Genomic DNA, 23,591 nt, shown 5'->3' with positions numbered 1-23,591 from the left:
TTACTGGTGTACCCACATTTTTTCTTTTTATAATTCCCTTTCTAATTAGAAAACTTTCGCTTAGCTATTCTTTCAGAATAGGTCTGTGGGCAGTAAATTATTATTTTTTCTTTCCTTTTATAATGACTTAATTTCTCTTTCATTTGTGAAGGATATTTCTCCTCAAAATCGAATTCAAAGTTGATGGTTCTTTTACCTCAGCACTTGAAAAATGTTGTACCACTTCTACCTATCCCATGATTTCTGGTAAGAAATCTGCTATTGTTCAAATTGGTTTTGTCCCATAGATATTCATATTTCCTCTTTCTCTCAATATTTCTCTCTGTATTTAATTTTAATATGTATCATATATCTTGCTTGGAGTTTTCTCAGCTTCTTCTTGAATTTACAGATTACAATCTTTAGGAAATTTTGCAGTCATTATTCTTTCAAGTATTTTTCATTCCTGATTTCTCTTTCTTTCAGGACTCTAATGACACAATGTTAGATCTTCTGTTACTGTTACGTTGGGAGGCTCTTTTTATCTTTGTCAATCTATTTTCCTTTTGCTGTTTAGATTAGATAATTTCTATTATTCTATCTTCAAAGATCATTATTATTTACTTTGCTCCCTTCATTCTGCTACTGAGCCTATCTATTCACTTTCAGTTATTGCAAGTTTCACTCTTAAAGTTTCCATTTTCTCTTCTTTGTCTTCTATTTATTTGCTAACACTTCCCATTTCTTTGTTGAAACTTTTTACTTTTCTCGTTTAAAGAATGTTTGTAATTGCTAATTGAAGGATTTTTATTGGTTCTTCTTAGTTATACATGACAGTGGAATCCATTTTCATATAGTTATACAAGCATGAATTGTATCTTATTCTAATTAGAACCCCTTTCTTATGGATATGCATAATGGTGAGATTCACTCTAGTATATCTATAAATGTACAAAGAAAAACTATGCCAAATTCATTCCACAGTCTTTCCATTTCCTATACCCAGTCCCTTCCCTTCATTCCCCTTTCCCTAATCTACATAATTTCTATTCTTCCCCTTGCTCCCCCTTAATGGGGGTTAGCTTCATTGAAACCTTTTTATGATGGCTCCATTACAGTGTCAGATACTTTTACTTCTGCCATCTTACTATAGGCACCTGTTGATCCTTTTTATTTTTTTTTATTCCATTTTAGGTCTCTTTGCATTATTAGTAGAACAAATGATTGATAAACAAAACATGGACATTTTGCATGTTATTTTACAAGATTCTTAATATTATTTAAGCCTTCTGTTTTAGTTGGCTTCTTTTGAAATTGCTCTGGCAAAGGAAGGGAAGATGTACTTTATTACTGACATGTGAAAGTATAAGCCTAATTTTCCCACTTGTTCTCTGTTGACAGAAGGAGATTCCTCATTATTGCTAGGTGCAGGTGGGAGTTTGACTCCAAACTCATCCTCAACTGATACTTCCCCGTCTAAGAAGGGCATAAGTACCTTCCTACTATCTCCCCAGAGTATCCTTGAACACCATGAGGGAGCTGGGTTCCATTTTATTCTACTAGACAATGGTGAAAGTCCTGACTCTCCACTTGGTCTCTCTAATACTGTGCCAGCAGAGAGCCTGAGGCCTCTGGCAAGGTAGAAATCTAGATTCTTCATCCATTCTTTGCTGGTGTGTGGAAACAGATTTTTTCTTGGGTGTTTGGCTGAAGTACTATCTATCTTGCTAGGCTGCCCTTTTTCTGTTCCTTTGACTAGAGACAGCAGATTTTGTGAGGGCTTTAAAAAATCTCCTCCCATTAGTGTTTCTGTATGCCATTACCTTTAGCTCAAAATCTAGGATTCAAAGCAAAACGAAAACACTGTGAACCCACCACTGTTTTACCACTTGGGTCCCCAGCTCTCTAGCTCCTCTGCTTTCTCCTCTCCAGCTTTCAAAGTCTCCTGATGTTGTTTATAAATAATGTTGATGGTCTTTAGTTGTACTTATTGGGAAAGTTACATTGACTCCATCTTCCCAGAAACAGAAGCCCTCCATTCCTAGAAAACTTTACAGATTTCATTCTTCACTTTCATTTGTGTTTGTTGAAATGGCATTGGTATAACAGCACTGCCATGAATACTCTTTACTAAGTTTAATATTGCAAGGTAGTATTTGTATTTGTCAGAATTAATAGGGGGTATGTTTCTATAGACGTATGTTGAAAGAGAGAGAATTATAAGAAATTAATTCATGCAATTATGGTGACAAACGAATCCCAAGATCTTCAGGGTGATATGGCAATCTGGAAATCAGCGAAATTTTATGGTTTAGTAATAGCCCAAGTGTGAAGATCTGAGAACCAAGAAAACCAATGGTGTAGTCACAATTCAGAATTCAGTAGGCCTGAAACTCAGGAAAAGCCAATGTTTCAATATGACTGTGACAGCAAGAAAAACTGTGTTTGAATTCAAAGATTATTAGGCAGGAAGAATTCCTCTTTACTCAACTGAGCTTTTTTGTTCTATCCAGGCCTCTACATGATTGGATAATGCTCATCAACATTAGGAGGGCAATCTGTTTTACTCTGACTACAGATTTAAATGTAAATCTCATCCAAAAATGCCCTCGTAGAAACACAAGAGTAAATATATTACTAATATATTAGTATCCTGTGGGCCAGCCAAATCAACATATAAAATTAATCATCATAGTAGGGAAAACTAGAAATTCATGAAATATATTGTCCCATAAATGTCCTTTAAGAGCTACATGTTAGTGACAACATGTGTTTTACCAAGAACCACTTATGACAAATCTAGAAATAGTGTAAAGAAATATGTTAATGATATTGGCATTCAGATTCTTCATTTTTAAACTTCAATTCTCCTATCATCTGTATGTATCACCAGTATAAAATAGTTTAAATGTACCTCAAATCTCTTTTATCAGTTGCTTTTCATCTCCAGCCCCCCTCTACTCTCCCAAGTAATGAGCAGGTAGTGATATAGTCATGGAAGAAGAATAAGAATGAAGCATGTGCTTTTTTCTCTCTCTCTCATTTTTCTTCCTATCTTAAATACTCTAAGAAAAAATACTAAGATCTTCCAACTATAAATCAAAATTCTTCTATCTGCATTTATACCATACCACCTCAAGGTATGTAGAATAGAGTTTATTTCTAGGGTCTCATGTAACAGAATATTGTTTTTTTGTGAGCTGATCTATAGTCTGTAACAAAGATAATTACTCTGCCTGGTGAGCTTGCAGGACAGCTTACTACCCACAGTGCTAGGCCTGGCCTCCCATGCATGTTTACAGCTCACTGGCCTTACACATGTTGTATTTTTATGCATAGAACTGTAATTTGAGCACAGAACAGTTGTATCACCTAATAGTGATACAACCAAGCACATATTATTCAAAAAATTATAATAAAACTTTATAATCTTGAGGTCTAGAGTCACCAAGTATGGGCTATTTAAACAGGATAAATAATAGCACTGTCTATAATGATAGCTTTCCAACTGTGGGTTTCTGGGGCTACAGGAGTCAAGAAGGGAAAAAAAAAGAGAGGGCTGAGGGACCATCTCTAATCCCACAAGCATGCCTTGTGTATAGAGAAGATACATATTCTTGTCTTAGCTATGTAAGAGTTTTGCTGTTAAAATAAAAGAATTAATGTTCAAAAGTATAGGGCATTGTTTGGGCTAACTAGATCTGGTGACTTGGTGTTGACAGCATTGCTCTTGTGAGCCTCCTATACCCATCTGCTCCTTGCCTTTACCCTGACGTCACCTAATAGGATGATTGTGAAAATGTGGCAGTGAGGTCTCACAAACTCATGTATTTAAAGAAACCCAAAATATAATCAGTGTTTGAGGTTCTAAAGAATGAAATTTTCAACTACTTCAGAGATAGGACATAGCAAATACTTTTTCCCTTCTGATCTCATATAGCTACATTCTGAAAAAACTTTAACTCTTATGAGACTTAATAGAACAGATTTATACCAGAGACTTTGAATTCTGTAATCAACTCTGTCAAAAACAGAGAAAAGTCAAAGTTTACCATTTTAAAACATTTTTAAAACCTGTCACTGATGAGAGAAAAATTGACCTGCTGCAAGAATAAAGCTTAGTGTAATAAATAAAATGTGAATTATAATGGCATCCTCAGAAAATAATGTATCAATTATTGTCTGTTTTATTACTACACTTGTTATATACAGCTAAAGAAGAAAACCTTAATGCATGTGACTACAGGCTGTAAGCTTACCTGAGTACTAAAGTTAACAGATATCATCAGTCCTGTCCCAGAATCTCTTTCCACCTGCAAACTGATTAAAGTGGCCTTCTTCTCAGCCACTGCCAGCCGAGAGCCCACAGAAAAATACACAAGGCTTAGAGGTTCATCACTTTGTAAGACTTTAATCTGTGCAAATCTGGCACTGTTGTTTATTGCTGCTCCAGCAGTGACTTCATAGAGTTCCACGAAAAAATACACTTCAACTTGAGGTATCTGACAATGACAAGAGAAAAATATATACAACTACTACCAATTTATTTCTATTTTGGGGCAGTTCTAGCATCAAGAAATGTTATAATGCATATAGATCATTATAGAAATGAATGTACAATTAAAAAATAAAATTCTTATGGTAGGTTACGAGAGAATTAGATTTTTGGTCTTTCTTTAAAAATATATTTACTTTTAAGGGTTAAGAAACCTTAATAAGGAAAGTGGATACCATCAGAGCATGTTATATACATGTGTGAAAATGTTACAAAGAAACCCATCATTTTATGCACTTAATACATGCTAATACTTATAACTAAAAACAAAATAAAAGGGCATATTGTTGGGAAAAAAATACATTTACTTTAGGTAAGCTTCTTACCAGAAGACCAACATTCAGAGACAACTTGATGTAGTACATGAGCAAAAGGATAAACAAAATGTATTCATAAAACAGAATATTATAGAGATATAGTGAAAAGAATCATAGATAGATCTCAAAATATGCTGAGTGAAAATATTAAGTTTTGAAGTAATATATATATAATACATATGTATATACATATGTGTGTGTGTGTGTGTGTATATATATATATATATATATATATGAAGGTACATATATAGATATTGAAAGGATAAAGTTCCAATAATTCACTGTTTCAATATATGTTGTTAATGGATATTTATGCAAAGAATTCAAACAAACAAACAAAAAAGACAGAATAAAGGAGAACTCAGGACAGCAGCTGCATTAGTTGGAGGTACCAGGAAGAGACCAAGGCAGGGTGTGGAGTTGAAGAACACTGAGGATGGGGAAACAAAAGGGTTTCAACTTTGTGAGATTTTCTTTTTAAAGAGTTTTAAATGTATATGACCAAATATTGATAATAATAAATTCTATAATTTCATGTTTTTCAAAATTTCACAAAATTCAATTCAAATAAGTCTAAATATATTCTGCTAGTTGTACCTTGCTTATGTTCTACATTTTTACTTTCTCAAAATTCTGAAATAATTTATTTTCTAAAGTCTGAATTCAACTTTAAAACACATTATCAGTCATTTGTCATTATGAATTATTCACTCTTATACATAATCTAAAAACCTTAGGAGTACTGTTAGCTTCCTGGCATGACTCAAAAAAGCTAAGCTGATGTGGTTTTCAACTGCTCATGAGATTGTCTAATTTGATACAATACATCATTTTCATCTGTCAGCAAGGACCTTATTCATTACTTGTGATTTTTGTGTATATGTGCTGGGGATTGAGCCCAGAGGTGCTTTACCACCGATCCACCGATCCACATCCCTCGCCTTTAATTTATTTTATTTTATTTTATTTTATTTTAAGACAGGGTCTTATGAAGCTGCTTATGGCCTTGCTAAGTTGCTGAGGCTGGCTTTGAACTTGTAAGCCTCCTATCTCAGCCTCCTGAGCCCTGGGATTACAGGCATGTGCTACCATGATCATTTCGTGATCATTTTGATGATAATCATTATGTTGTGAAATAATACAACAAATCCTTCATATTATTCAAGAATAAGTTGCATCTTAGTCACACAGAAAATACCCTTAATTTCATTTTGCTACTTGAAGAAATGTGTTTAGCTTTCATATGGTACATGTCATCCTTCACTCTTTCTGATCAACTGTCAGCAAATATTGAAATATGGAAATAACTGTACTTATTCCACTTTTGAGAAGCCAAATTTAGCAAATACCATAAAATAAAGCACCAGGAAAGTATGGGTAACTATATTCAAGAGCTATTATTCCCTAATGACCAAGTGAGCTTGAATTCACAATGATTTCTTTCAACTGAAGATTTCAGCATATTGCATAAAGACTCTTTCCTTTATTTTCCAGTAAAATATTCCTTTTCATCATCATGATGATTAGAACATTACTTACAACCACTTGCAGTCAAAAAGAATATATTATAATTTAAGTGAAGAACTATCTAAAATTGAGCAGTGTACAGATGGTGCCTACACATAATTAGACCAGAGGCAAAGGTATCTTCTCTCAAAAAAGAAACATTCTATTCAAACAATATTGCTGAAGTCTACTGAGAAAACAAGACACATAGATCACACCTGAGCCTCTCGAGACTCCTAAATGTGAATGGAGACCTTACAAGAACCCATTCTATGTATAACTGCTAGCAGATTTCTTTCCTAGTTAAGTCAGATGCACTCCAGGGTGATCATTTGCCCTGACTAATATAAAATTAGTTTTGCTGGGATCAGGTCTACTCAGAAGCAGAAAACCAATATAATAAGGATGTGATATCTTACTAAAATCTCTTTAAAAATTCCAACAAATGTTTAAACATTCTGCTTGTTTTAAGCAGATTTCGTGAGTTAAGAGCATGCTTCCTAAGTTAATTATTATCTTATACATTGTAATATAGAGCCAACAATAAATCATCAGAAAAAATGCAAGTGAGTTGAAATGGAGGGATGGATTTTCAATAGAGTAATCAGAGATACTAATCTGGTTGAAAATGACTCAAGAATTGTTTACACAATGAGTAGCTGAGCCAGAGGACAAAAAAAAAAAAAGACAAAGAAACACTGACAAGCTTATTTTACAAAAATTGAAAAATTCAAATTCTCAGTCTAAAATCTGTGATCCAGAAAATGATTTTGACATTACAACTTGGCAAGATACAAAGAAATTTCCTATAAACAATATGCTTGAGTTTCCATAAAATGATTTAAAAATGAATACTTCTAAAGAAACCTTGGAAGTTTACCGCCTTGTGCCTCAACATTTCTTACCTTCCCTGGCTTAAGTTCAAGGCTGATGAAGCATTGTGTTTGACCTGCTGTACACATCGTGTTTCCTGACACAGACAGAAGTTCATCCATCAGGTTCACTCCTTCTTTCTGGAGAACAATGGCTGTTTTATTAAGTGTGACTCTCCAAGAGACCTGGACATCTTCAAAGGCTCTGTGAACAAAGTGAACACGTGAGCAGTGTGGTATCCAGTTCATCACCACTGATAATGCTGAAAATGACCAGTTCTCCCCATGACAGAAAGCTTAAGGCTCAATGTCTACACAGTATTCCTCAACTACACTCTATTAGTAATGAATAAGCATTTGTGGAACTATTCTACATCAAGAATGTGAAAGCAAATAATATTATTTTTGCCTATAATGTACCAGAAAAGTGAAAGCAAAAATTAAAGAGAACCCAACTTATGTAAACACTTCTCACTTATCTTTTAGCAAAAATTTCTCTATGAAACAACACTACTGTTAAAAATAGTTGTTATTACTATAAAGGGCAAAAGATGACCTACATTTTCACAGAACATTTAGGTGCAAAAAGGAAAATGTGTGTGTGTGTGTGTGCATATCAAATATATTTATGCATCAGAATTCAATGCTGTTACTTTATTATTAAATGCAAACAAAATTTTGGTACTCCAAGTGTCCCTCAGAGTGTAATGGTATATGGAGTCCTCAGAGAATAGTAAATATGATGGAGTGATGACCTACATAATCTGACATCTGTGAGGTAACTTCACGAAGTACTAAACATTTGAGGCAGCCCTATATTATGATTATGAACCAAATGTGTTAAATCCCAGATCAAGGACTACAGCGTCTGCACACTGACACATCAAATTCCATGCTGCCTACTATCAAGGTTTCATTCTGTCTCCACTATTGTGTGAATCCCAATTAGTGTATAAACATGCACGCACACACATATCAGTCACACCTGTTTGGCTGCCTTGTGACAAGAAGATGCAGTCTCCTCATATCAGCTCCTTCCCCCAGTTCAAGTCCACGCTGGGAGTCCTCACTGAAACCTATGATTCCATTGTGGAAATCACTTCCTGAAAAGAAAAAAAGAGGAGGCTGTAATACATTTAAGAATTTACAAGATCTACAATGACTCAGGAATCTCGTCAACTCAGAGAGCATAAGTGAAAAATCCAGAAATGAGGAGTGGGAGCTACAGTGTTTAAAGATCTTCACTAGAAATAAACCAAATATCTACCCTAAAACATCAAGGTAGAAAACAGCTTGAGAAACAGTTCAAGAAAAACACCAAATCCTCCTCCCCACCTAACACACACATACTCATCTCTCTGATGAGACCTTCCTTTACATTTGATTGCACTTGACATTTTGAAGTCGGTGTATCCCTACAGAATGTACCTATCCAGCAGCAGCTGTTTCACTTACTACTATCTTCCCAGCACCAAGAAGAGTGCTCACATTTGGTAAGCATTTACTAATATCTGTTGAATAAATGAGCTCCATTTAACCCATCTACCTTCCTAAAAGTGGACTGACCAAAAGGGTTCATGTTACACGTTCAGTTATTTACCCCAGAACAAAACAGAACTACAAAGGAATTCTGACTCTTCTGAGCAACATTAAAGTTTACAGGAACCTTCAAACTAAAAAGATATAAATATATCTTTTGAAATAAAACTAGACCTCACACTACACTAATCACTTCACATCCTGGCCAGCATACGAGTGAGCTTCTAGGACTAGAGAAATGCCCGTGTGTATATTTTCAGCAGCTTTCTATTTCCCAGTGACCTGGTTTTGTAAAGTGATCTCAGAAGCAATGACTCTAAAGCAGTCACCTTCAAAAAATGCTTACAACCATCACTTGTAAATTTCACTCTTGAGGTTCCCAGGAGACAGAACTTCTAAAGTTAAAGCCTAGGTTAAGTTAAGGACACAGAAACTACTTAGCTGTCCTGATTGAGGAAAGCTTATAGTTAACAGCCCCTGCTCTATTTCCCAGGTCTGAAATGTAAGCAAATGTGGAGTCCATGTCTTATGAACAAGCACATGATGGGTTAAATTGGTCCAGGTGCCCCAGTGTGTCTTGTCTCAGCCAGTCCCCATTCTCACTAACTGATCACAGTGGTCATTCCTTAGCCTTGCATCAGAACCTGTGTCAGCATTTTCTGTTTTGAAGAGATCATTTCTTCACCACCTTCGGCGGGGATTTGGTTTCTCTAAGTAGACTGTAAGCTTCTCACAGGCAGAGCCTTCATTTATTTTTGTTTATAGAACAATAGCACCTAACATTATCTAATCAAAATAATTCTTTCCTTGCCATATCTACAACAAATTTGGGTCAAGTTTCTAGTAAGATGTTCCAGACTTCTAATCTGCCAAACCTGTTTTATTGTGAAAGTGCTTTCCAAAATCTAAATGTAAAAAGATAATGAAATTAGTTAAAGATGAGAGAAATCAGCAAAATTAATGATCCAGTTAAAACTGAAATATTATGAAGAAAAAGAGCCAAGTGAGAAAGAGATGAAGGGTACATTTACAGGAAGAGTGAAAAACTCAGGATACTATGACTATGTGGATGTGACTGGTAGCATGCTGATTTTAAATCTTTTCCTCCCATACCTCAGATAGAGTGTTAATTTCCAGGATATATAAAGAACTCAAAAAGCATTACACCAAAAAACCCAAAATAATCCGGTTGGTAAATAGGCAAAAGAACTGAACAGACACATTTCAAAAGAAGAGATACAAATGGTCAACAAACATATGAAAAAATGTTCAACATCTCTAGCAATTAGAGAAATGCAAATGAAAACTGAGATTTCATCTCATTCTAACCACAATGGCAAGTATAAGGAATACAAGTAACAATAATTGTTAGTGAGGATGTGGGAAAAAAAGTTTACTCATACATTGTTGGTGGGATTGCAATTTAGTACAACCATTCTGAAAAGTAGTGTGGAGATTCTTGAGGAATCTCAAACACTAGGAACAGAATTATCATTTGACCCAGTTATTCCACTCCTTGGTATATTATCTAAAGGATTTAAAATCAGCACACTACTGTGGTGCGACCACATCAATGTTCATAGCTGTACAATTCACAATAGCTAAGCTACGGAACCAACCTAGGTACTCTTCAACCGATGAATGGATAAAGAAATTGTGGTATATGTACACAATGGAATATTACTTAGTCATAAATAAGAATGTGAGTATGACATTTGCTGGTAAATGGATGGATCTAGAGACTATCACGCTAAGTGAAATAAGCCAACCCCAGCAAACCAAAGGGCAAATGTTCTCTCTGATATGTAGAAGCTAACTCATAATAAGGAGATGGGGAGGAATAGAAGTTCAGAGGATTAGACAAAGGGGAATGCAAGGGAAAGGAAGGGGGATGGGAATGGGAAGAACAATGGAATGGATCGGACATAACTTTCCTATGTACATATAGGAATACAACATGGGATCCCAGTTAGAATTAAGACATATTCTATGCATGTACAATTTTATCAAAATGGTCTCTACTGTTATGTATCATTAAAAAGAACCAATAAAAAAATATTAACTCTAGTGACTCATGTAATTCACCGTCTTAAGCTAAACTTAAACAGATTGATCTTATTACAACTTCCAGGCCACAAAAGTACATATTTTACCTCTATCACTTCAAAGATACCTGCAATAATAACCATGGCAAAAGCTGCAAATCCAGTGGCATCCTTTCCCTTCACAATCTGTGCTCCCCCTTGAGGGTCTGTGAGGAACACAAAGAAGAATTCCTGCCCTTCAGGCTCATCATCATCCAAAATTGGAACAGATACTCTACATTCTCTTTCTCCATCCAGAAACATAAGGATAAGACTTTGTTCTTCAAAGTCTTCTTCTTCAACTGCCCATGTCCGGTTGGAGGTTTCATAGATATCCTGAAAAGGCAACGCATTTGGTTCCTTCTGAGCACATCTCTCACCAAAAGTTTTAACTGTTACACTGACATTGCCTTCAAACCCACCAGTTCTTTGGATACGAATTTCCACAGTATTGAATGTGCCATTCTTCATCTCCTCTTCAACATAAACAATGGGGGGGCCAAGACTAAAAGTTCCGTGAATGGAAATACTGGCAGTTACAGTGGTCATGTCAGGCTTCTCAGGCATGGTAGATGAACCATGAAGGGTGACAAGGTTCTCAGGGGTGGCGGACATACCAGTTGTCTCAGTAATGATGGCAGCCATCTCAGTTGTCTGAGGAATGGTAGTTAACTCGCTTGTGCCAGGATGTGTGGTAGAGTCAGTTTCTATAGGAATGAGAGTGGTATCAACTGCGACAGCCACAGCTGTCATGGGGACAGAAACATCCATGCCTGCCACATCATCATTATCCAATATTGTGATCACTGCAACACTGAAATCTAGATTCAGGCGTGGTCTCCAATTAGCATCAAACTTTTGTAGTCCCTGAATTTCTACTGAAGTAAGATTAACATAAAAAGTTTCTTCCATCTCATGAAGCTGATCGTTAATAATGGTTATTTCAAAATCAACTTCAGCTTGGAATTTTTGAAAAAACATTTCCCCTTTCTGTATAGGCTCAAAGTCTTCCAGTGGCTTTGCACTTCCTGGAGTTGTCTCATAGGAAACTTTAATAAGATCACTGTGGAACCCAAACAGTCTTTGCACATGTAATCTGATTATCTGTATATCTTCCGAAACCGTGATACTTCTTGAACTAGGGGAAAACTGGAAGACTCCCATAGGTTCAATTTCAGCAATGGTGAAACCTGATCTGGAAAAATTTAAAACCATGAGAATTGATTAAAACATGACTACCACTATAGGGAGTATTCTTTTATACATTTATGATGCTGCTCATGAAGCATCTTCTAAATGACATGGCCTTACAAATTCCATACCCAAGAAATGAATGAGCAACAGTGACAGAGAAAGGACTTAACAAGTCTTGGCTAAATAAAGAGCTCTTAGGTCTCTGCTATAAAAATTATCATCTATAAAAACTCTATATAAACCCCATCATCCTGGGGCCACTAACAGAGGAATTTGAAGCCTCAGCCTCTCTCTTATGATGCATAAAAGAAGACCAAAATCTCTGTGATGCTCTAGACATCAGACAGTGTTCTTGTCTACCAAATAGGAATATTTACTAGTACTAGGAACACAATTCTTATCTCCTCAAACTGTCAGTAATGGGAATATTCTCTCATGTAAATGTCGCTAAAACTCTCTATATAAATTGGAAGAAACATCCATGGTTTAAAATTTTATCCTTTTCCTATGAATTTTTATTGTGAATTAATAACTATATCAAAAATTGCAACTGGTGGCCCATCAGTCTTAATTCTGACCATGGACATGTTTTCTTTGACTAACAGAGTTTAACATGTAAATAAATTAAATGTAAATTTGAGTGCTTTTAAGGAAGACACCCAGGCCTATCCCTCTATATTGTCAAGCACTATCAGCACATAAATTAGTGGTTAGAGTTCAGCCTGTGACAAGACAGTCAGGGTCCAAATTATGGCCAGAACACTGAGCTGTGTAGATGCTAGGTTTATTACCTTATGTATAAATCATTCTTCATTTATATAATGGGACAAATAGTTATATCTAGTCCAAACAGTGGCTTTTTGGAAGAACGAAGAGTGTGTGTGTGTGTGTGTGTGTGTGTGTGTGTGTACACAGCATAAAGCAGTGTGGTTTAGGAGAAGCACTATAAAACTGAAAGCTATTATTGGTGTTGTTAAAGGCATTTGAATTTATGACCTTTAAATATGTTCTCTGGACAAACCATTTCTTTTTAAATGACATATGCATAATGTGTAATCTTGACTTCACCAACAGATGCCCTCCCACATAAATGTGCATGCATGCACAATAGTCTTGTGCACATATTTTCCTCAATTTACAAATAAGCAAACTGAGGAACAGAAAGACCAAGTAACTTTCCCAAAGTCACACAGCAAATCAGTGGCAGAGCCAGAACTAATAAGTGTGGTTCTCAGATCTGCCTTCTGCTGTTCTGGCCAAGTGCATCTCAGGCATGAGAAAAATAAACTGCTTTTAGGCGGGATATATTTAATTGCAAATATGCTTGATTCCATATGAATAGTTATAATAGATACATCACAAAATTAAATAAACTTAAAGTCAAGGAGCTACTTGTTTGAATAAGTAACATTATTACACTACTATGATGTTTTATTCTTATTTGTTATCACTTGGGGAAATCAGGTATTTTCAGTGGCTTTGCAAAAGACAGTTTCCTTTAAAACAAGCATATTTGACGCCACAGTTCCTACTGAGGATGGGACTCAGGGCCACCACTCTCAAGTTAAAGTTCATGATGAGCTCTGTAAAGCAAACAGAGTGATGACTGCTGAGACCCAGCCTCCCAGGCGGCATCTTTGGCATGCAGGCTATATGTTGCTTTACAGTTAAATGGTTTGCATCTGCTTCAAGGACAGTGACCCCTGTGCTTTCTTTTGTAATGAATGATATCCCAGACCATTCGTCAGAGAATTTCTGGGTTGAGAATCAGGTTGGTCTTACCGGAGTTGGGCTCCACCAGGAGCACTGCTCCGCACACCTGACAGGTGAATGACGAAGGCCTCCAGCCGACCAGGGCTGGGGAAGGTCCACAGCAAAATTCCTTTCCTTTGTTCACCATGGGAAAATGTCAGGCTCCCTGAAAGGAATGTGAAAAGTGAAGCAGGCTCCCTCTTAGGTTCTTAAATTGGAATTTGACTCTTACACATGCAGTGAAATATTTTCTTTTCCAAAATTTTGGTAGAGTCCACAAAAGATAAAATATTAAAAACTGGGGAAGGGAAAGGTATATAAATAAACTTGCAGAAGCTCCCCTAACGATATAAACCCGACTTTCAGTCCCTTTTTACTCATCACTTATCTTCCCCTGCCCCCGGCTTCATTGCCAAATCCAGTCGTGAAAAGAGAATAGTGTTAGGCAAGAGTCAACCAGTACTTAGTGTCAAGGGTCAGGCACTGGTTCAAATTCGACCCCAGGATGCTTTGGAAATGTGTCTTGAAGTAGTTTAGGACAAAATATCACAATGTATGTATGTTATTTTAGGTTAATTCAGAAAAAAATAAATGTTACAAATATGGTAGAATATAATAACTGTTAAATCTAGTCAGTGAGTTTGTGGGTATTCATTATATTTTATTTTCCATTGTGTTGAAAAATTTATTAGAAAAATCTCAAAAAACCTAATCAACCCTATTTAAAGATATAAATCTATTTTGGGGAACTTCTGTAATTTTAAAATAAGCAAGTTATTATAAATTCACTAAAATTTCTGAAGATTAATTTCATATGTAAATGCAGTAACATACACAGACATAAAGAGCAATGTATTCACAGATAAATATTTTTAAATTTTCTAAGTTGTTACCAGCACAAAAGTAAATAAATAGATAGGATATAAGAAGCTGTGCATATCACCCAAATTGACAGTAGGGTAGGGGAGTAACAAATAAGTGTTACTACAGAAAATAGATTAAAAAGATGATAAAATAGTTTTGATTTAGGGGATGTGCTAAAAGGAAAATCAAGCAGAAGAAGTACTTGATACATTATATCAACATTACCTATCCAGTGGCTATGGAAACCCCAGTAACCAAGGCAGTTCTAATGCTATGGTGGCTCTTAACCAAGCATCTAAATTCATTCTGAACTACTGGGATTCCTGTTGGGATGCAAGCTGGCCTGTCAATATTGTCATTTGCTCTGTCCTGGGCTCTCACCCTCATCTAAAGGATTTCAGGTTTTTATTCCATTGTTTGGCTGAGAACTTGAGAACATGAAAATCTTTCCATCTTCACAGAGAGACTATGATCTCAGTTCTTACACAGGATTCACTACACTTATGACTAATGGTACATGATATTTGCCTGGTGACCAGGAGGACACTGTAAATTAATGACAGGAGGAGGGGGAAGCACAAAGATTCCGAGTCCACTGAGATCTCCTTTAGAACTGCCATCACAAGGATTTGCAGTGGGCTCTGTATAACACGGCAGAGGTCAAACCATCTAATGCTTACATCTTACTCAAAAAATTAATGATATAATTTTAAAAATTCAGTATGTGAAGTAACCACAGTTGTTCTATCAGAAATATTAGAGTGGACATGTAAATTGATGCAAAGTTACATCTTTTAAATTACCATATGGACCAAATAAGGTACTTAGAACTACTTTTAACAAACTCTTAATGTATTGGCAAAGCATTCTGCTTAGTGACCACTGTTTTGAGGTAAGGTATGAAGTCTTCAATGTGTCTCAAAAAAAGTTTCTCTCCTCCTCACCAATCTGCTCTCACAACCCTGATCACTTACATCTGGGAATACTATACTAGGAAGCTAATAGTTTAGTGTCCAGAGGAATGATGACCCAAGAAAGTGGCCAGTTACACACCTGCCTATCCTATAGGCTGATCTTAGAAACACTACAACTCACCCAGTATTGGGGTCATGTTACCAACAGTGATGGACTCAGGGATTTCTAACCCAGGAGCATATCCTGTGGTCCAGGTCACTGAGAGAGCACCATATGTTCCTGTCCTAGAAATCATAACTTGGCTTGTGCCGGCAGTGATATCCGTGAGTTGAAAAGCAGTGGATTCAAATCCAACCTGAAAAAAAAACATGTTTAGATTATTTCATATTTCATTTGAAAATTTCCAGGGAATTTGAAGAGTGTGTTAAATGTCAAATTTCCTTTTGTTTATATATTTTCATTTTTTACAATATATTCAATTAAAAAAGGTTTAAGAAATAAAATCTCATATTTGAAAATTTATTCTGCTTCATAATTTAGATTATAATCTATAGCTTTCTCTTTTTGAATAAAATGCAATTCCTTCATTGGGCAATATCCAAAAAATAAATAAAACCATAATTAAATAAAAGCAAAAAAAATTTAAAAAGCATTTAAATATAACAACCTGATTTGTCTAAAACTGAAATCCAACCTTTTTCTAAGATATAACAACATATTTCTTCATTTACAAAATGAGCATCATGGACTGGACCTTCTATTAAGGTTTTCAATTCTTTGATTCAACTTTATATCTTTTTGTGAAGATCAGAAAACTTCAAAGATTTTTTTAAAAAAATAACTGTCCTTTTCACAAGCATCACATCCCAGGGCATGTGATTTATAGATGAAATAAGTTCTGGTCAATGAGTTAAAATAAAACCAGATTTCTAGTTTCACATTGTGATTCAGACAGCTCAGATTACTTCTTCTGGTTTCAATAGCTGTAAATTTGAAATATCATTTGATCAATGGTTTTATTATAAGACTTATTCTCCTCTTTTAAAATTAGAAAGAAGAATAGTAGAAGAGTGTGGGAGGATGCTGAAAGACAGCTTCTGGAATCACAGAGGAGAAAACAACAGCGACAACTTTTACTTGACACTAGTCTAGAGTCTCTGTCACCGAGATCTCTGGTTAGCAACTGCCAAGAGCTTTGAGTGAGATCATGCTTGCTACATGGCTGGAGGACTACATACCCTAGTAACATCACAAGCACACATACACACACTGTGTAAATACTGGCAGGAGTACAGAGGATACATTGCACACATAACGTTGCCCTTCAGGGTGGGTGGTGAAGTGTTGTGCATGGGTAGAGAGTAGAAATACTTAGCTACTCCAAATGAATGGCTTGGGATAAAACGAATCTATTTAATAATAACCAGTGAGCACAAAAACCCAACAATGTTTCAGAGACTTTTAGTAAATTCTATTTTCTTATTCATTCTTGAACAAAAGAAAACAAACCTGTTCCTTTCAATAATTTTTAATGCTGGTGGATTCCACTTTAGAGGACAGAGCAAATGCACTTGCTATGAAGAAGATACCCAGGAAAGAGTAGCTAAAGAGCATTCTGTATCTGCCCATATTCCTACCCATTCAACCACACAGATTCCACATCAGCAGCATCTCAAGCCAGGCTTGTCATTTGAGCTCCCATCTGAAGGAGTAAGGTGAAATTATATCTCATAACATCTTCAAACAGACATCATGTTGCCATAGCCATAGACAGCAGACCTAGCTTTGTCTTATATGGACAGAATCAAAATAAAAGAACGTAAGGCCTTTGTTCTCCTTCGAATTGCTGAAATGATTGGGCAATAATTTTTCCTGTGATGAAATTGGACAACTCGGATACTTGGGTGCAACCATATCACAGAAAGACTTCTAGCATTTATCTAAGTCAGCACAAACTTGTACAGTAAACTAAAGCCTGCATGGCAAAGACAAACATGAAAAGATCTGAAATATTCACTAATATTTAACTCTAATTTTAATTACTTAGTATAAGTAACTCAATAGTAAATAGTTGATATCAAGAAAAGACTTGGGCATTTCAACTTTAGGTTGACTGTTATTTTTAAAATTCCACAACTTACATTCAAATTCTACAAGATAAAAATTTTCTAAAACCCTAAAAAAGTAAACATATTTCCTAACTAATATTGAAAGTTGACAAATTACTTTTATATCATTTATCTATTATGTCAACTTTGATATTCACAGGATTTTTCAGATTGAATAGCTGATATTTAAGAAACTCTCTAGGAACTTGGTCCTTCCTGTGAAGCTGCCCTCTGCTGGTCGGCTGCAGTACCTCACCAGGGCCAATTACCTGAGAATTGGCTGCTTCTTCAGGGACTGGAAGCACAGTGGATTTTGCTTCCTGGAGAATTGTTGGCATTCCATAGACATTTCCACTGAGGAGCATCACAGTCACCAGCTGCAAGGTGATATTGGAGCCCAGTGACAGAAAGACCTAGAAACCAACAGCATCAATTACATTTTTTCAGTTGTTAAGAAATGATTTTCAGAGTAATATAATGAGCTTTTAGCACACTGACTGAGGTTCCCTTAGTAGCAATTTCATCATTGTGTGACCTCTAGTCTTAAAACAAACCTCTGGCATTTAGAGTGTGAAGTGAGGAGTGGTCGTTGCATAGTATAAAAACGTGCAAACGTTCCATGTGTGCTCAAATAGTCTCAAAAAGGAATGAAGTAGCAGTGTTGGTGAAGAAATCATGTGTCAAAGGAATGGAAAGAGCATACTGTTGAATATTATCAGGCCCTGAAACCCAGCAAAACCCACTTTCTTCCTCTTCATTAATTCATAACGAATTGATTATATTTACTCAAAATGGACAATGAATTAGGTGTCTTGATTATCTGAATGGTGGATAAATAAAAATTACTAACATCATGTATTAAATTACCAGTGAACAACATTTTAAAATCTAATAGGGGAAGTTCTCAATTTACAAACTGATGTTACACTAAAAGTATTTTTGAAACTTATAATACAATTTTACATAGAAACATTGTTATTGGTAATGGCTAACCCCAAGTTGTTCCATAACCTGAACTATTCCTAAAAAATTTTGTATCTTTGTTAAATATAAAAGCAACCACTTCTATGCAGTCTCTTCTTCTTTCAAATATAATGAACTTAAACATGTGTAATTTCCTCAAATGTACAAAGGGTACACCATCGCAGTTTCAAATGATGTGCACCCTAAGGGCAAAAGATGTTTCATTCTTTCCAAATGACATTTACTGAGCCAGGGGAGAGCTTAGTGGTAGAGCACTCGCCTAATATTTGTTGGTTCAATGTCATACTGTGAAAAGAAATTACATAACTAAACATGAATTTTAGTTCAAATGTTAAGGAAACAAATCATAATATTAAACTTTAATCATGTGTACCCCACCTAGCTGGGTAGCTAGTGATAATTTATTACCATTTTCTAAAGAATGAAGGATGAGGTGTCATCATAAGCACAGAGTCCCTGATGCCTTTCCTATTAACTCTCTGTTCATGGGCCCATCCCAGACTTGTGTGATGCAGCAGTTCCTCAAGGTGCAGGAATTAAACATTAAAATTGAACTGCGGTCACAACAGATTTGAGGAATAGCTGGTCTACCTACAGAAGAGTGGTTAGATGAGTTTGAAAAGGAACTTGAAAGTTTTAGGCAGTGATCATGTTCTTCAACATGGCCTTCCATATCCCTGATCCAAGACTACCTCGTCAGTGCTATTTTATATATTTCTCATCATTCTTAATGCCATTTGGGCACAAACAAAAAGAATTTATAGTCCCATGATTTCCAACACTGTGCACCTACATACTTTTTTAATTGGTTGTTAATGAGCCTCTCTTACACCCCACAAAAGGACCAGGATGACAGAAAATGTGTCTCAATCATCTTTGTATCTATTCTGCTTCCCATAAACACCAGCACAGAGATGAGTGCTCAAAAAATGACCCAACCACAAAGGTAAATCTCCTCCTTCATTCTTCCCACTTAAGCCCTTTAAACCTAGACATGTTCCTTCAGTGAACCAGTGGTTCCTGCAGTCAGTGTGTGCCTCATCCAAGAACCCACTTCTTAGAGAGGTGTGGTCCATGGTCCAGGTCTTAAACCTACATCAAGAGTCTTAGCAGAAGCTTTCCTTGTTCAAAGACCCGCTTGAAAGTAGCCACATCACAACAGATTAAACATGTCATGGCCTTGGTTGTCTTCCCTTTGGTTGGCCTATCCTGACCTGTCTGAAATCCTAACTGTTACCCAGAAGTATGGAGCAAGAATTACATACTCTGCACTATGTGCTGTGTAACTATATTGTGTAATAATATCCCAAACCTCAAAGAACAATGTGTTACATCTCGGATGGGAGGGAGGAAGTGGATCCTTAAAAAAATCCTGCCCTTGTTTTATAAGCATGTTGCATCTTGACCCGAAAAGTTACTTTGAAAAACTAACTCACCAATATCTAATTATGTGCAATTTTATACTACACATTGCCAACTATAGGAGTGAAGAAGAAAGAATCCATGCATTTGAAATAGGTTAATGAAAGAAGTTATAGTAAGCAAATATAGCAAGCTTCTCAGTATGCATGAGCTAGTAAATTTTATTTCTATTCTTGAAATTTAGAAACCATAAGAACAAACTAGGTTCAAAGAAGATTTTAAGAACACTATACATAATTCAAATGTGGTATTAGGAAATCTAAGTGTCTTCATAAACTATGCCATTATGCTGTCCAAGTAAAATGAAAGAAGAACTATATCATTCAAAATGATCTAGGTACCACAAAAAGCTATCTAATAGCCAGGCAGATCAAGTGTCTTAGTCCATATAATACATATCATATATTTTAGGTGAGTGCAACTTTCAACTGTACACATCAGTTAGCAAAATAATACAATAATCTTCTCTGTGGAAGGCTTGTTGGCAAATTAATGCAATATATAAAATGATACAAATCTATTCCTTAAGAAGTTAAAGAATGACCCCTAGTATTCATTAGCAGCTTATAATTGACTGTTCAGAATGTGATGCTATGAATGTGTTGGAGAATGTTTCCAGTTATAAAATTTAGGCATGATGTATTTTTGAAAATTTCTTCTAATTTGTAAAAGAGACTTAATACAATGATTTTCTGGTTAACTTAATTTCCCTCTCTTTTACCCAATATTGCACTATTTTGGATATAGGATTTGGAGTTTAAAAATTTATAAATCAGGGCCATGACCTTAAGTCAGTTTCCCAGAAAACTACAGGCTCGTAGTAATAATTATGAATCCCACGTCTCACAAACAAGCCTCCATTTTTCTCTTGTATCAAACACCAAATACAGTTAAATACCTAGGTGCACAAAAGATCAAAAACTTACACAGTAAGCATGAATTAGTGTAATGGACTTGTTACTTATTCTGAATGACCACCTTTCTTCTATTGATTGCAACTTTACATAAAATGGATGAAACAAATAAGAAGCTACATCATTTCTCTCTTGCTTTGTGTTTTGTGAAGTCTCTTTCCATCATCCTTTATTGTTGCAAGTAAATCTCAAAACTTTCTGTCATTTTTAGGAATACAAAAGACTAGGCCTACATAAACTGAAACTCCAATCTCACATTCAATCCAAGCTCCCTGTTTATGATAGTTCTTGCTTGATTAGGATCTATAAAGAGAAAGAGGTCATACTATGATTTCAGTACTCCTCCAAACCTCAGCCCCAGGACCTTCCCATCAGTCATCTGACACTTCCAGGATTGGGACAAGAGGAAGGCCTCTTTAAGACAGAGTGACAAAAACTTTGACTCTCTGCTATCCTCCTTTCTTGGCCAACACTGACAGCCACCACAGCTCCATGAAAATAGCGCCCTAATATTTAGGCGGTGATCATGTTCTTCAGCATGGCCTTCCATATCTCTGATTCAACTTCATGACCTCCATTTGGGTGTTCCTCAAAGGCTTCAGAATTCAACTCCTCAGTGTTCCTCAGAAGAGACAACTTATTCTCTTGATGACTTTGTGATTCACCCCATTTTTCACAATGCACCCTACTGATTCTTCACATGGTAACTGCAATCTGGCTACCTTTTGAGCAATCTTTATTAATCATAAGATAATTCAATTAAATAACTTCTCTCCTATCATAGAGAATGATGTGGTTTGCACCATCCTTATAAGGATTAAGATAAACAGTCACTTAAAATCACTTTCTGTGGGTTCAAAGACTGAGAAAGACTGCTGGGGTATCTACTTGACCAACAGGAAATTTAGGCCTTTTTATCACTCTTTTTATGGCACAAATGATGGCAGAGAGATATGCTACTCTCTCTTTCTTAATACTCTCAAAAAAATCATACTGAGGGCTGGGGATATGGCTCAAGTGGTAGCGTGCTTGCCTGGCATGCGTGCAGCCCGGGTTCCATCCTCAGCACCACATACCAAAAAATAAAAGATGTTGTGTCCGCTGAAAATTAAAAAATAAAAATTAAAAAAAAATCATACTGATGTCCAAAATTTCAAGGACAGAAGCAGGTATCAGTTTCTATACTTAATGCAGGCCCTTCAAGTCCCAGAGAGCAAGAATAAGTCTCTCTCACTATACTATCCTGGAACTTTGTAAGTATTGAATAATCCCTGCTATTATCTAGACAAATATACTTAGTCATTTATAATCTACAAAAGCATTGTCCAATAATTACTATGCATTCCCTAAGGCCTTTTCATTGATATGTTTAAATGTCTAAGCAAGACTCATAACTAATCATGAGGTAAGCAAAGACTCCCTTAAAAGAATAATAAGGATATCACAAACCTGATTCTTTATTGGAACCATGTCAACTTTATATCTGGCACCATCTTGAACCACCAGCTGCATCTCTGCATTTTTAGTAGCAACTAGCTGTTCTTTATGATCAGATGATATTCGAAATCTAACAGCCACATCTCCAAATGTGCCAGCAAGCCTGGTGATATTAATTTGGACAGATCTAATAAGGTCCTGTCCAATAAGTATTGACTGGTGATCTGGATACAAGGCAAATACTCCATGTGGATCATCATTTGCAGACACAGAAAACCATGTGATGCATTTTTCCACATCCAGTTCTGCTCCTCCCTCTACAGAAACTAGCTGCATCACACAGTCCTCCTCTATCTCAGGTATATCATCTGGCAGCAAATGAACATCAAAGCTTGCATCAGTCTCTCCATCAGCCATGGTGAAAAATCCATTTGTGGAAATAAAGTCACCAGTGATATCAAATTCACTACTTAATTCCCAGTAAATCTAAAATAAAAGGGAAAAATTCCAACAAAGTTAGATAATCCACTATATTAAACCAAATAACTTAAATATCCCTTTATAAAGTTCAAAAATAAATTTTGTTGTGCATCATTACATTCAAAGCCAAATCCTCTAAGTATATGTAAGTTTGTGTAGTATATGAATCACTGCAGGCCTTCATTGTAATTTGCAGAACATGATTTAAAATTCTCACTATTTGACCTGCTTCTAAAATAATAGAGTATTTTGAAGAAAGAAAAGCAAGTTAACTAACTTTAGCACACCAATTCCATAATTACATTAATTAGTGAACCATATACGATATTTTAAGATAAAAATAAGTAGAAACTTTGATGATTCACATCAGAATTTGGTTTTGTTTATTTTAAATATAAAGGAAATATTTATAAATTATCAAGAATTTATCATTACTTCCCAAGCATTGTTGAACTCCAAACTATAAAAATTCAACTGAAGAAGTATCAGTTAATATCCATTACTGGAAGAGAGGTTAACTGTATGCAGAAATTTCACAAAATATATTTTTCTAGCAAAGAAATGTCTGTCGTTGACCTTAGCCAAATACCAAGAGAACTTCCAAGAGAATCCTCAGTTTATATCAATAAACACACAAATGCAACCCCTTAAAAAACACTTGCTAAATGG

At 35.7% G+C, this 23,591-nt stretch overlaps 1 protein-coding gene across 2 annotated transcripts in view; it reads right to left on the bottom strand.

Annotated features, from left to right (window-relative positions):
• Nucleotides 1-23,591, bottom strand: part of Adgrv1 (adhesion G protein-coupled receptor V1) — a 569,696-nt gene that overhangs the window by 337,525 nt on the left and 208,580 nt on the right. For both annotated transcript variants that reach the window (XM_058574584.1, XM_046428479.2), the window contains 8 exons: nucleotides 22,455-22,928; nucleotides 17,955-18,098; nucleotides 15,758-15,932; nucleotides 13,829-13,964; nucleotides 10,942-12,047; nucleotides 8,215-8,332; nucleotides 7,263-7,434; nucleotides 4,239-4,481 (listed from right to left, as the gene is read on the bottom strand). In XM_058574584.1, coding sequence (XP_058430567.1) covers nucleotides 4,239-4,481; nucleotides 7,263-7,434; nucleotides 8,215-8,332; nucleotides 10,942-12,047; nucleotides 13,829-13,964; nucleotides 15,758-15,932; nucleotides 17,955-18,098; nucleotides 22,455-22,928 — 2,568 coding nt within the window. The remainder of the gene's footprint in view (nucleotides 1-4,238; nucleotides 4,482-7,262; nucleotides 7,435-8,214; nucleotides 8,333-10,941; nucleotides 12,048-13,828; nucleotides 13,965-15,757; nucleotides 15,933-17,954; nucleotides 18,099-22,454; nucleotides 22,929-23,591) is intronic.

The sequence above is a fragment of the Marmota monax genome, unplaced genomic scaffold (assembly GCF_021218885.2).
Source record: "Marmota monax isolate L192 unplaced genomic scaffold, Marmota_monax_Labrador192_F-V1.1 WCK01_AAM20220418_F8-fsc00018, whole genome shotgun sequence".
In the NCBI taxonomy this organism is placed as follows: domain Eukaryota; kingdom Metazoa; phylum Chordata; class Mammalia; order Rodentia; family Sciuridae; genus Marmota; species Marmota monax.
Note: the sequence above shows the minus strand (reverse complement) of the source record. Positions and strands in the feature narration are given on the sequence as shown.